The 14328-nt window shown below is 28.8% G+C and overlaps 5 protein-coding genes and 1 long non-coding RNA gene across 7 annotated transcripts; 3 read left to right on the top strand and 3 right to left on the bottom strand.

Annotated features, from left to right (window-relative positions):
* The first annotated feature begins 96 nt into the window (after nucleotides 1-96).
* LOC142645322 (uncharacterized) lies at nucleotides 97-774 on the top strand. Its single transcript, XR_012846486.1, has 3 exons — nucleotides 97-230; nucleotides 314-585; nucleotides 677-774. It is a non-coding gene; the product is annotated as an uncharacterized LOC142645322 (long non-coding RNA).
* A 263-nt stretch (nucleotides 775-1037) lies between these two features.
* Nucleotides 1038-2150, bottom strand: LOC113789341 (uncharacterized). Its single transcript, XM_027338861.2, has 2 exons — nucleotides 1948-2150; nucleotides 1038-1875 (listed from the first exon to the last, which is right to left on the bottom strand). The coding sequence occupies exons 1-2, from the start codon at nucleotides 2042-2044 to the stop codon at nucleotides 1232-1234; spliced, it is 741 nt and encodes a 246-aa protein (XP_027194662.1). The 5' UTR covers nucleotides 2045-2150; the 3' UTR covers nucleotides 1038-1231.
* Nucleotides 2151-2189: 39 nt separating this feature from the next.
* On the bottom strand, nucleotides 2190-3441 carry LOC113789340 (2-amino-3-carboxymuconate-6-semialdehyde decarboxylase-like). Of its 2 annotated transcripts, none has more exons than XM_027338860.2 (3): nucleotides 3294-3441; nucleotides 3071-3230; nucleotides 2190-3010 (listed from the first exon to the last, which is right to left on the bottom strand). In XM_027338860.2, exons 1-3 carry the CDS (start codon nucleotides 3351-3353, stop codon nucleotides 2205-2207), a joined length of 1026 nt encoding a protein of 341 aa, XP_027194661.2. In that variant the 5' UTR covers nucleotides 3354-3441; the 3' UTR covers nucleotides 2190-2204. The 2 variants fall into 2 exon arrangements, with proteins under 2 accessions (XP_027194661.2, XP_075677420.1); XM_075821305.1 differs by having other exon boundaries at nucleotides 3071-3234; nucleotides 3294-3412.
* A 269-nt stretch (nucleotides 3442-3710) lies between these two features.
* Nucleotides 3711-6508, bottom strand: Cpsf100 (cleavage and polyadenylation specificity factor subunit 2). The gene is made up of 2 exons (XM_027338855.2): nucleotides 6158-6508; nucleotides 3711-6090 (listed from the first exon to the last, which is right to left on the bottom strand). Exons 1-2 carry the CDS (start codon nucleotides 6360-6362, stop codon nucleotides 3806-3808), a joined length of 2490 nt encoding a protein of 829 aa, XP_027194656.2. The 5' UTR covers nucleotides 6363-6508; the 3' UTR covers nucleotides 3711-3805.
* A 106-nt stretch (nucleotides 6509-6614) lies between these two features.
* Bap60 (Brahma-associated protein 60) lies at nucleotides 6615-8546 on the top strand. The gene has a single exon (XM_027338856.2). It carries the CDS (start codon nucleotides 6615-6617, stop codon nucleotides 8292-8294), a length of 1680 nt encoding a protein of 559 aa, XP_027194657.2. The 3' UTR covers nucleotides 8295-8546.
* A 69-nt stretch (nucleotides 8547-8615) lies between these two features.
* On the top strand, nucleotides 8616-11641 carry LOC113789333 (intron Large complex component GCFC2). The gene is made up of 2 exons (XM_027338853.2): nucleotides 8616-9012; nucleotides 9095-11641. Exons 1-2 carry the CDS (start codon nucleotides 8733-8735, stop codon nucleotides 11587-11589), a joined length of 2775 nt encoding a protein of 924 aa, XP_027194654.2. The 5' UTR covers nucleotides 8616-8732; the 3' UTR covers nucleotides 11590-11641.
* Nucleotides 11642-14328: the final 2687 nt, after the last annotated feature.

Raw genomic sequence — 14328 nt, 5'->3', positions numbered from 1 at the left:
TTTAAAAGGCGTTGGTAGTATTGTTGGCCCTGTTTTAATCAGCTTTTTTCCTCATCATCATCCGATTCATTTGATTGAATGAACCATTCTTCCATTTTTTCCCGAAGATATTTCCCGAAAAAAAAGCTAACCAAAAAACAAAATCAGCGCAAACGTCGTATTGGTTGTCATCGTCGTTTTGATGGTGTCACCCATTGTTGATCCAAGATCAGAAAAATGAAAAAATTCAGGTAAAAAAAACATTTCATGATAATAATCTTTAATAATGATAATAAATGGATAATTTTACATTTTTTTTTGATCTAAAACACAGAACAGAAAATTCAGCCACCACCGCCCAGAAATTTTTTTCCTGTTTCATTTTGTGGATATACTACAAAAGAACAAACATTTTTGTTATTTCCCTTCCGTTATTCCCTATGTGTGTGTGATTATCATCAAACAGAAATGATGATCATGATGATGATGATCATTTTGGTGCAAATGGAAAACGCCTTGAATTAAAAAACACCAACACCACTGGTATAATCTAATCATCTTAATGACAATGAGAAGAATAATAATAATAATGTTATGTAATGTAATGTATGGCTCACACTATGTGCCTTTTAGTTTATATCGGATAATAAGATTTTTTTTTCATTCATTCATTTGATTTTCGATCAAATCCATATAGGTATTTAACAATTCAAAATATAAACTCCATGTTTCATGTGTGTCATCATGTTTCAGATTTAATAATTTGTCATTTTTAAAACCTGGTTAAAAATCCTGGTAATTTTTTCAAACATACTCTGGATTTGAATCTGTTCATTGATTTTTGATTTCCCATTTTTTTCCCGTTTTTTTTTCATAAATCAAATAGAAACCGATCAACAACAGAGAAAAAATTGAATTTTCACACTTGACGTATGTGTGAAACCTGTTTTGGTTTTCAATTGAATTGATACATCATATATTTATTTTAGAAAAAAAAGGTTTTTGTTTGTTTTTTTTCTATCGATCGAAATCGATACATCAAATTTTTTTTATTTTTTTGCAAAAAAAAACATCAATCCGGATATATTACAACAACAACAACAATCGATATGGATTGATGATAAAAATGATGATAACGATAATGGCCAATAAATTATCCATTTATTTGATGATTGAAACTTGTGAAAAAAATAAGATTTCTTCCAAAAACTTGTTTTCAACAATCATAATAAGAACATTCAACACACACACACTAAAAACAAACTTCAAATGGTGGTGGATCAAACGGTATTGGATGAATAAATTTATCGGCTTTAAAATTAGCTAAATCTTTTTCGATTAAATCTTTTAATTCGGAATAGATTCCATATCGGATTCCCAGTTTTTTCGTATCTACATTCGATTCAGATGACATTGTCGTTTCGTTTGGCATTGGTTGTTCGAAAAATGATTTCGATTTAACCACTGGTTGATTATTAACATCGTTATTACTTTTATACCAATGATGAGCATCATTTTGTCTCGTTACAATGTTTGCTGAATTCAAAGCAGCTGTATTACCAAATGTAAACGTGTTATTTGCCGGAAAATTAAACAATGATGTTGATGATGAATGATGAAAATCAGATTTCATTTCTGATTCATTATTGAATAAAGAATTCATAGGCATTCCAACATTTGGAACATTGTTCAATTGTTTTAATGTCTGATTGAAACTGAAACCACCACCACCACCACCACCAATTGTTGATGATTGTTGTTGTGATTGACCAAAAAACGATTGTTGAGTTGGCTGAAATAATGAAAAATTTGTATTGGAAAATATACTGGCATTATTGGAATTTGGATTCGATGAAATTTGTTGCAATGTTTTTGTAAAACTAAATCCGGTTGTATCTAATGAAAAAAATACAAATTTATTTTCAAAAAAAAAAAAATCGAAAACATTTACATAAAAATATTACAGACTTTGTTTTGTTTGATTTCGTTGTGGATCGATATGATCAAAACGACATTGTTGACCATAACGACAATAACCTTGAACATAAAATTTACATACAGCCATTTTTTCTTGTTTTAAATTATTTAAAATTTCATTTTATTTTAATCATCATAAATAAAAAATAAAAAAATTTTTTGTTTTGAAAAATAAATCACTCTGTTTAGTGATGAATGACTTAATCGATACAATCGATTTTTTTTTTTTTTTTTGAAAAAAATCAAATTCAATCAATATTGAATATTCGTTTGGCATTTTTATTAAAAATTTTCTGTTTTAAATCCATTGGGAAACGATCTGATAATTTATCAATCAATGAACCGGGTTCGTCTTCACCAAGTTTAAATGGATAATCCGATCCAAGTAATAATGAATCTGAACCAAAAAAATTTATGGCTAATTCTAATGCATTTGGATCATGAACTAATGTATCGGCACAAATATTTGGATTTTGTTTAAGATATTGATTTGGTGATTGAAAATCTTTGCACATATCTTCCGGATAAACATTATATGCATGATTTGCACGTTGTGAAATATATGGTAATGTACCACCACAATGTGCAAGTATAATTTTCAATTTTGGATGACGTTCAAAAACACCACTAAATGCTAATTGTAATGCAGTAGCAGTTGTTTCAGCTGTCATACCAACAATATATGGCAGCCAAAATTTATTCCAACGATTCGGTTTAATAACATCCCATGGATGAATAAATAATGGCATATTATAATCAACAGATGCTTTCCAAAATGGTTCAAATATTGGATCATCATATGATTGATCATTAACATGTGTACCAATAATTAAACCATTCATACCAAGTTCTGTACGACAACGTATTAATTCTTTGATTGCAAGTTCAATATTTTGCATTGGTACTGTACCAAGACCAATAAATTTATCTGGCCATTTTCGTATTACATTTCCGATATTATCATTCAAATATCTTGCAACAAATTCATTATCTTCACTTTTTGCCCAATAATTAAATGTAACTGGTACGGTTGAAATTACCTGTTTATTAACACCTGTTTACATACATAAATTATTAATATTTTTTAATCCGACATTGATGTTTTGTGTATTACCATTTTTTTTCATTTCATTCAATCGTGTTTGAATACAATAAAGTCGTTTATCAACAATTCTCATTGCTGTTTTATCATCATCATAAACAAGTTTTGAACATTTCAAACCATTCGAATCAAATTGATGTTCTAATCGTATCCAACCAGAATATCCGAATTTCTTTCTTTCACATTTTGAAGAAAAAAATTAGTTTCAATTTGGGAAATTTTTTTTGCAACTTACTTCTCTGAATGATGGAAGTTTTTCCGGTAAAATATGTGCATGAACATCAATTTTTTCCATAATTTTTTTTTCATTCAAAAAATTATCATTCAATGAGATCTTCGGAGAGAAAAAAACAACAAAAACAACTACAACCACAACCGTATTTATATGACATTGTTACCAAGCAAAAGAAGAAGAAAAAAAAATCAATTACCGCATCAATCAAATGATGATCGAATGATATTTTTTTTTTTGATGACCAATTATTGCTGAATCCAAAAACAAAAACAAAAACAAAAAACATTGATTGATTGATTGATTGATTAAATATTCATGATCAAGTTTTTTTGATTCAATCAGTACAATTGGAATTTGGACTTTGTCTTTTTGGTTTCAAAAATTAGTGGTTAACAGAGTGGTTTTCCAAAGACTTTATTTGAGAAAAATAATAATGAAATCATGTCATTGAAAATGAAATAAATATTTACAAATTGAAAAACAGATTTTGAATTTTTTTCTGTTCTGTTTGTTCATAATATAGCATATTGATCATATAATAATTTTCTTATTTTAAAATATTCATCCGAAACAGTACCTTCAAGATGAATACGACCAGATTCAGTTCTTTTTACTTCTACTTGTCCATTACAAAGTAATACACCACCAGAAAATTCTGCTTGTATATCATGTTTCATTAATATTTGTTTAAAATCAGATAATTTTAATTCATTAACAAATATTGTTTGATGTGTTGGCATTTCGGATGATGGTAATTGTTTTAATATTGGTATCATTTCACGATTATTACGTTGATGATTATCAATCATGATTATCATTTCGGTTTTATCCATTTCTTTTCGATTATTATTATCATTATTTGTATCATTTGAATCGATATTTTTTTGTTGTTGCTGTTGTTGATCTTCATTTTGTGGCAATATTGATTCAGTTATATCCATATCAATTTCAGCTTCAACCCATGCTAATTGAGCACCATCTTTATATTGTGAAAATTTCAATGAACTAACTAAAGCATCTTTTAATTTTATTTGATAAATATGACGTTCAGTTGTTGCATCAACTAATTCATTAATTTTTGGAATGAAAATCTTTCCCGATACACAATCATTATTTTGACAATAAGCAGCAAAACTATTAGCTTTATCCGATAATCCACGAACTAATATTAAACGTCTTGGTCGTATCATTTTAATAATTCGTTTTAATGATTCACCATCGGAACGTCCTTCAAAATCGATTGTTTCAATTTTAGCTTGAATTTGTAATTCTTCAATATTTTCAATACATTTTGTTGGATTTGTTTCTTTAATCAATTCATTCATTTGTTCATCATTAATTTTGGCCATATTTTCATTATTTTTCAATTCTTCTGCAATCATATTTTCTTTATCTTCCATAAACATTTTTGACATATCAAATATAGAATAATCATCTGGATTAATTATTTCACCATAATCATCCCATTTGATTTTCTTTTCTACACACGGAAACATTGGATAGGATTTTTTTGCATTCTTAAAAAATCCACCACCTTTTACACGGCCATCCATACGTGATGACATCATTAGATCATGTTTGTTCGTAGAATGTGTCATTCCGGTGACATTCGTTACTTTTGTATTGGCATTTTTAACATTTGAAATTCGATTAAATTCTTCATCAAAATATTCATCATCATCATCATAATCGTCGTCGTCATCCGATTCTTCATCCGATTCATCATCAGTATTTTTTTTATCTTTAATCGAATCATTAGCATTTTTTTCTTTTTCTTTTTCCAATTCTTCATTACGTTTACGTTCTAAATATGATTCCAATTCTTCACCTGCTAATGGTACACGCATTTTTCTTATAAATTTCATTCGAAATGGTCTTGGTAGATTTGCCGAATTAATAAGCAAATCACACAATGTACCAGGTAATGATGATCGTTGTGTTAGAATGATAGTATTTTTTACATTACTACAAAATCCATAAAAAAGTTCACGTGAAAATCCACATTCAAAATCTGGTTGTGATGCCAATATAACATATGGTTCAGGAATACGAGCCAATTCATTTAGATTATGACATAATTGTATATGTTTAAATGCAAATGGATTATTACGTTGACCTTCAAAACCACGCATTAATTTATCACTCATCCATTCGACTAATGATTTAGCAAATTCAATAACATTATAGCTAAAATTATTTAATAATATGATTGAATAAACATGAAGACCTGGTTCACTACGCCACATTTGATCAAGCATATGTGATAATTCTAATACACGTCCGGCTGTATCCGTACCAATTAGTACATTACCACTTGATCTTAATGTTTCAATAATACTGCCGAATAATTGTGTATCACGTTTTTTTCTTCTTTCCGGCATATAATTAATATTATCACAATCAATAATTAACATTGATGGTCGTGATAATTTATCAATTGTACAACCATTTAGATGTCGTTCTTTTTTATGATTAATATCGACAGCATAAAAAATATCTTCTTCACCATCTTTAACAATTTTCCAAACAGTACCACCGATCATATGTCCAGCCGGTAATGGTGTTAATGTTATACCTTGTCCTTTACCTTTTAACATTACTGTTTGATTATATTTAACTTGAATCACTTTATCGAATGCTAAATCAACATCATCCAATGAGAATAGATTAAAATCTTCAAAACCATGACGAGATTGATATAAATCATAGGCAAACATTTGACCCATTTGATAAACTGGTATTGTTGCATATATATCGCATGAAAGGCCACATTTTCCAAATAAATATGGTAATGCACCTGGATTTTTTTAAACATCGAAATTCAAAATAAATCACATTTTAGTTTTCTCATTATCGACATTTACCTAGATGAAAAGTATCCGGATGTGATAGAAGAACGGCATCAATTTTTGTTATATGTGGTTTTAAATTTTCAACATAATCAACATTACAGGATTCATCAAGACCACAATCAAGAAGAAAACAAAATTCATCAATATTAAGAAGATAACATGGTGGTGATTCATCTAAAGCACCAGAAATCGGTGTAAAATATATAATGGAAGTCATTTTGTTTAATTTTTTTGCAGGAAAAAAATAAAATTTAAAAAAAAATAAAATAAAATTTCGAATAAACAATGTGTGAATATCGTGATTCGTTCAATAATCGATAGAATCGATAGTGAGCGCAAATTTTCTGTCATTTTATTCACACCATTCTTCGCTTTTTGTTCGGTTTTTTTTTGCCATTGTGTATTTTTGGTTGTTGAATTGATTTGATTGAATTTTATCGATTTAGACGATTCCGAAGATAGAAAAAAAATGAATCGACCACAATATGTTAATCAAATGCCACCACCACCACTTCCATCTACTGGACAGATGATTCCACCAAATGTAGCCATACAAGGACCACCTTTATCGAATCATCAAATGCCACCACAGCCTATACCGAATTCGATGCGACCTCCGCCACCACCATCGGCAAATTCAATGATGCCACCGCGTCAATATCCACCTCCGCATCAAGTACGTATGGGTCATCCAATGGCTGGTGCTGGTCAATATCCACCACCACAATCACCAAATCGTCCACCAATGGTTTCAATGCCACAATCTGGTCCACCACCACCACCATCACCTCAACAACAGCAGCAACAATCACCAATGCATGCCGGTGGTAAAAGATCAGCTGTCGGTGCCATGATGAATCCTGGAATGAAACAAATGTCTGGAGGTGGTAATATTGGACCACCAAATACAATCGCACCTGGTTCAAATGCATCGATGCATGGTCCAATAGCCAAAAAGAAGAAAAAAATTTCGGATAAAATTCTACCACAAAAAGTTCGTGATCTTGTTCCAGAATCACAAGCTTACATGGATTTGATTGCATTTGAACGTAAACTTGATTTCACTATCATGCGTAAACGAATGGACATACAAGAAGCATTGAAAAAACCGATCAAACAAAAACGAAAATTACGTATATTTGTTACGAATACCTTTTATCCAGGAAAAAATGATCCTGAAGGTAATGAAGAACCAATTGTACCATCATGGGAATTAAGAGTAGAAGGACGATTATTGGATGAAAAACCCGAAAGTTCATCATCAAGTTCATCAAAAACATTGCATAAACGAAAATTTTCAACATTTTTCAAAAGTTTAGTTATAGAATTGGATAAAGAACTTTATGGTCCAGATAATCATTTGGTTGAATGGCATCGATCAGTAAATACATCCGAAACGGATGGTTTTCAAGTAAAACGTCCTGGTGATCGTAATGTACGTTGTACAATTTTATTTATGCTTGACTATCAGCCAATGCAATATAAATTGGATCCAAGATTAAGCCGTTTGTTGGGTATTTATGCTAATACACGACCTGTTATCATACAAGCCTTTTGGCAATATGTTAAGAAAAATCGTCTACAAGATACACATGAACGTGAATTTATTAATTGCGATCAATATTTGGAACAAATATTCAATGCAAAACGTATTAAATTTGCTGAATTTCCAAGCCGTTTAAGTCATTTTCTACAGCCACCAGATCCAATTATAATTAATCATCAGATACAGATTGAAGGACATTTAGATTCATTGAAAAAAGTTTCCTGTTATGATATTGAAGTTGAAGTGGATGATCCATTAAAATCACAGATGCAAAATTTTCTATTATCCATTGCATCACAACAAGAAATATTGGCTTTAGAACAGAAAAATCATGAAACAGTCGATTCAATTAATCAACATAAAACAAGCAGAGAATTTTATCTTGGTTTTGCATCCGATCCACAACAATTTATACATAAATGGCTTATTTCACAAGTACGTGATCTTAAAGTTATGACCGATCAAAATGGTAATCCTGAAGAGGAAAGACTTTCAGATTTTTTCTATCAACCATGGACACAAGAAGCTGTTTGTCGTTATTTTTATAGTAAAGTACAACAACGAAGAATTGAATTAGAACAAGCATTAGGTATTCGTAATTAAATTATTTTATTTTTATTATAATATGATTTGACGACGACCATAATCATCATCAGAAAAAAAAATTATCATCTGATCTCTTTGATTTCTGTTTTGAATTCATCAATTTTTTTTTGTCAAGCTATGCAAACCATTTATATTTTATATTTCTTATTATACACACATAATAATAATAATAATATCCTATTTAATTATCATGTTTTTTCATCATAAAATCAAAATTTTAAAAAAATAAATAAAATTTTTTAAAATCAATTTTTGTAAAATCAATCTTTTTTTGCCGTAAAGTTTCCCGAATTGATCGGAAATGTATTTCTGGAAATATTTCTATTCTGTGAATTAGAATGACAACAACAACAACAGCAAAACATGCATGCCGATTGAGCGATTTATGAAATAAATATTTTTTCTTTTGATTCTAAAGTTTTTCAAGTAATAATTATGTTTAAAAAATCTAAACGATCATTTCGTCAACGTATTCGTCATTCTGATTCGGATAATGATGATGATAATAATAATGATGTACAAAAACAACCACAACAACAACAACAAACTAATAATGATGAAACAATTGTAAAAAATGATGATATAAACAATCAAATTACAATCGATCAAGATGATGATGATGATAGTAATAGTAATCTTAGTTTTAAATCAACAAACAACAATAATAAAAATGATCGAAAAACAAAACTTAGTTTTGTAGAAGATGAAGAAGAAGGTAGGAATTTGTTTGTTTTTTTTAAAGCAAACAATTTTGATCAATATTTAATGTTTTTTGTTTTTCTTCCTTTGATAAACAGATGTTTTTATCGTTAAAAAATCTGTATATAGTCGAAGAATGGAAAAAAATAAGAAAAAATTATTAAAATGTCGAAATAAATTTGATGATAATAATTCGGCTAATGAAAACAATTCGAATATTGAGCAACAAACAAAATCACCAAAATCTTCCTATGATGATAATGATGATGATGTGAAAAAAGTGGAAGAAATTATTTTCTGTCCAGGTAGTGATGAAGAAGCCAATGATGATGATGATAAAAATGGACATTTTAATCATCGTTCTCAAGAACAACAACAACAACGACCACAATTTCGTTCATCATTAGAACGTGGTATAATACCGGATGCTAAAACAATTTATGAATTGAAAAAACGACGACAAAAAATGGCATTAACAGCTGATTTTATTCCATTAGAAAATGAAAGTGGAAATCGTCTAGTTCGTGAAAGTGATGAAGATAAAAGTGAAAATGATGATGATGATTTATTACCGAATTCTGATTGTGATGATCACGATGATGATGATGATAAAGATCGAATACAATTCGGTAATGTTGATTATGAATCAAAAGATAAGGAAAAATTTCGAGAATGTTTTCGTGTTGCACAACAACAACAACAACAACAGCAAAAAAATGAAAATCAAAAACAAAATAATGATTCAAAATATTCATCATCTTCCGGCGATGATGATGACCATGATAATGATAATATTGAAAATGAAGAATCTGAAGAAGATGAAATGGACAAATGGGAACGTGAACAAATACGTAAAGCTGTTCGTATGCCAAATATTTATCATTTAGCACGATCTGAAATGAATAATAAATTTCTAACAACTATGGATGATAAAACATTAATAAATAAATTACAAGTAATACATGATAATCATAGTATTGTTCCGATTGAAATTGATCAAATGGATTATCGATCATATGGTAATAATATACCAAGTTATATTGTTGATCAATCAACCGATAATAATAATGATGATTTGAATTTTGATTCATTCACGGATCGTATACATTCAATGCGAAAACAAATCGAAACAACAATTGATGAAAATCAACAATTATTAAATCGTATAATAATGGATTTGAAATTATCAAAAAATGATATTGAAAAATATAATATTATAGATGTTGTGGAAATGACTGATGAATATAATTTATATAGAAATCTTTATGATTATATTCGAAATCTATTTGATTGTATTAATGATAAAATGATTGAATTGGAAAAAAATGAACATGGAATAATGAATGTTTATTGTAATTATGCTGAACGTCAATTGGATGAACATCGTACCAATATACAGGATCAGAATTCAATATCATTATATTTAATTATGAATCATAAAACATTATGTCAACAATATTCATCATATGATAATAATAATCAATTAACTTCGGTATTGGATGTTTATCATTTTGATGATAATGATCAAATTAAACGTAATCGTTGTTATAAACGTTTGGAAAATTTGAAGAAGAATGACGATGAAGATGATTCCGAAAGAAAATTATTGGATGAAGAATTGAAATCATTTCGTTCGGAATTAGATAAATTATTTGATGATACTGATGATGATTTTGCTTCAATCAATGGTATTTGTAAACAATTTCAAAAATGGAAATTGAAAAACATTCAAACTTATAAAGAATCATTTATAATGGAATTTTTGCCAAAATTTCTTGCATATTATTTACGTTATGATTTTGCATTGTGGAATATTTTTTTGGATCCAAAATCGAATAATATTGATTTGATAAATATGGATGCTATTCAAGAATTGATTCGTTATTGTTATTCAAACAAACAAGATGAACTAATCGATTTGAATGTGATACCAACATTGATCGATCAGGTTATAATAATGAAATTGATTGAAATGATTGAAAAAAATATTTGGAATCCATTATCAACCAAACAAACTGATTGTTTTGTTAGATTTTTACGGTTGACAATAACAAATTTTCCAACATTGGTTGATATAAGTGAAAATTTTTCCAAACTTTTACAAACAATTGTTAAACGAATGGAAAAAACAATTGAAAATGATATATTTATTCCACAAATGATTCCAATGGAATTTTTTAACGATAATGATGATGATGATCCTAATGTAAAATCATATTATGAAAATTTAGTTATCGAATATATAATTGAATTTTTTCATCATCAATATATGGAAACAATTCAACTAATGAAAAATATATTATCATTTCGTAATATAATTTCTGAACAAATTTTATTTGAATTTGTAATGGAAAAATTATGTTTTCGTTATATACTTACATCTATTCAACGTTTAGCTGTTGATAATAATCTGAAAAAAACATTAGAATTTTTAAATAATTTAATAATGATTATACCGAATGAATGGCTGAAAAAATCATCAAATTTTAATACTTTTATACAACAATTATTCGAACGTTCAAAATCAAATCCAAAATGTACGAATGAAATACGACAAAAAATTCAATCATTATTATATCAAATTAATAGATAATTTTTTTTTTAATTTTTGTAAATAAATAAAATATCCGCGCGGTTTTTTCTTCCAAAAAGAAAAAAACTTTTTCAAATTTTTTTCTCTTTAAATACCACTGTGATTTACTGCCACTTCTATATTCTGTATTCTCAAATAATGTTCGAAATGACAAGAGGGGGGAGAACCATAATCATCGTTGATTGGACATTATTAAGCGGTTGTTGCCCGATGATGATTGTCACTACCCCACATCTATTTGCATCTTTTTTTTTCTTTCTTCATTGTCCTCTACTTTCCCGCTACCATCTTCACACATACCGGGTGTTTATATATGACTTGACTTGTCACTTTGTGTATGGGGTAGTGGTAATAGAATCTGAAATCTTTCTTTTCTTCTTCTGAATGTTCCAAATGAATGATTCTTCTTCAATTGATTCTTATTCTACTACTACTTCTCAGTGATTGAATGGCTCAGAGGTCCTTGTTGTTGTTGTTGATGATGTTTTTGTTATTGTCAACTCTCTCTCAATGTCTGTTTTGTCAATTCAATTTGATATTCATTGATAGAAAATGACGGAATATTTTTCTGAATGGTAATGTTTATTGAAATCTTCAACCATCTTTATTTTTTACATCATCAATTTTTTCTGTAAGTTTCAACGAATGTTGTAAGAAATCATCTTTTTTTGATATATGTTGATGTGAATAAGTGATTCGGCATTGTTTTTATTTGTTTGTTTTTTTTTGGTTGGATGAATCAAAATCATTTGAAATTGATTCAATAACTTCAGTAACAAGTAATATTGTGATGATTTAATAATGATTTTTTTTCTAATTTTTAAATTATCATTTGAATAGAATCGCTACGCAAAAATTTTGATTTTTTTTTTACAAATTCTACTCATTTGGTGCCTGTTGGATGTGTAATTTGTTTTTTTTTGTTTTTGACTGATTTACATCTTTGACATTGCCATTTGTTGTTCAATTGTTTTTCAATCATAATCTATTGTCAATCAACCAAACATCTGACCACAAAAAATGATTAATCCAACAGCAATGGCTGCTGCCATGATGAATCCATTTACAGGATTTACTGGAGCACCCCCTCCCACAACACCTAATGCCTCTGTTGTTGCTACTAATAATAGTAACAACAACAACAATAACAACAATCATCATCATCATCATCATCGTCAAAATCATCATGGATCAATTAATTCTGGCCAACAGCAACATCTACAATATCATCCACATTCATCATCATCATCATCATCAACAACAGCTGCATCATTATCATCTTCAATTCATCATCCAACATCATCATCATCAACACATGGAAATTATGTTAATTATTATACATCGAATGCCGATGGAATTAGGCAATATTATCCGCCACCATCAAATATTCAATCTGTTCATTCAAATGCTCAATCTCATTCTGGTCATACGGTATGTTATAATTTTTTTTTGTTTTGTTTTGAATCTTTTGCAAAAAAAAATCCATGTCATATCAAAGATCCAATGCCATTATCATTCGGAAAAGCAAATTGAAAAAATTCGAATACAAATTTTTGTTCACACATCCGATCATAGATGGCAATAATGTTTGAATACAAATCAAAAGGTGTTGGCTTATTTTCTTTATAAGAAAAAAAAACATCCACGAACGCCATCTATAGGATACATCAGCTAACAATGATTGAAACGCGGCGCCATATTATATATCACATTACACTATACCACTACTTGGACTTAAAATGAAAATTTTTTTCCTTTTATGATTGAAAAGTTTGTTTTGTGTGTTGTTTGTTGTTTCTGGTTTTCTGTATATTTACATTTATCTGTATTTTTGATGATCGGGTCGTTCGGTTGGTCCATCGATCGTTTTTCCTCTGCTTTTGCCAGGTTTTTGTATATCGTTCGTTCGTTCGTTCGTTGTTGTTTTCCACTTTTTCAACTCAACTTACTCAATTCAACAATTCTTGCCGCTTTTTTTTTCGTTCTTTGTTTCGTTCATCATCATCATTCGTATATACGACAACACCGCGAATAAACTCAAAAGGATAAAAAAAAAGTAGAAGTAAATGATGATGATACTCAACACTACTAATTCCGTCCAATCTTCAAATTGTACCAAACAACCATTTTTCTTTGAATGTTTGCATGTAACCTCTTCTTTTTCCTCCTCCTCATCATCATCTTTCTTGACATCGTTGTTGTCGCTGTTGTGATTCGACAACAATAAACAAACAAACAAAAACAATCACAAAATTCTCTGATTCTCTTCATCAATTGAGTTTTCATTATATATTTTTTTTTTAATTTTAGTGTTTTTTTTCGTTGACAATTTACCGGCTGTTTTATTTTTTTCTTTGTGTGTGTGTTTGGCTTTGTTGAAATTGAATTCATTCAATCCAATCAATGATACAAAAAAAGTTTCAGCAATAATTTTGCTGTTTTGGTGATAATCGTATGGTGTATATATATAGGAAATTTAGCCAAAACAACAAAAAAAATGTCATCTGATTGATCGTTCATTGATCCATAATTGTTCATTTTCAAATTAGATAATAGTTTTTGTTATCATATTCACAATCACATCACATTATAACACCCGTCCAACATAATCCATTCAAATACGGTCACTGAACTTTTTTAAAAAAAATTACAAATTTTCAATTGATCTGTGTTATCAAAAAAATATATTTATCCATTGTTTATCCATTGTTGTTGTTATCAGTTGGAAAAAAATCTATT

This window comes from Dermatophagoides pteronyssinus, unplaced genomic scaffold (assembly GCF_027571235.1).
Source record: "Dermatophagoides pteronyssinus isolate colony J.1.1.1.1 unplaced genomic scaffold, Derpt_VIB-CSIC_2022.12 sq0009, whole genome shotgun sequence".
Lineage (NCBI taxonomy): Eukaryota > Metazoa > Arthropoda > Arachnida > Sarcoptiformes > Pyroglyphidae > Dermatophagoides > Dermatophagoides pteronyssinus.
The sequence above is the reverse complement of the archived record's forward strand: the minus strand, read 5'-3'. Positions and strand labels throughout refer to the sequence as shown.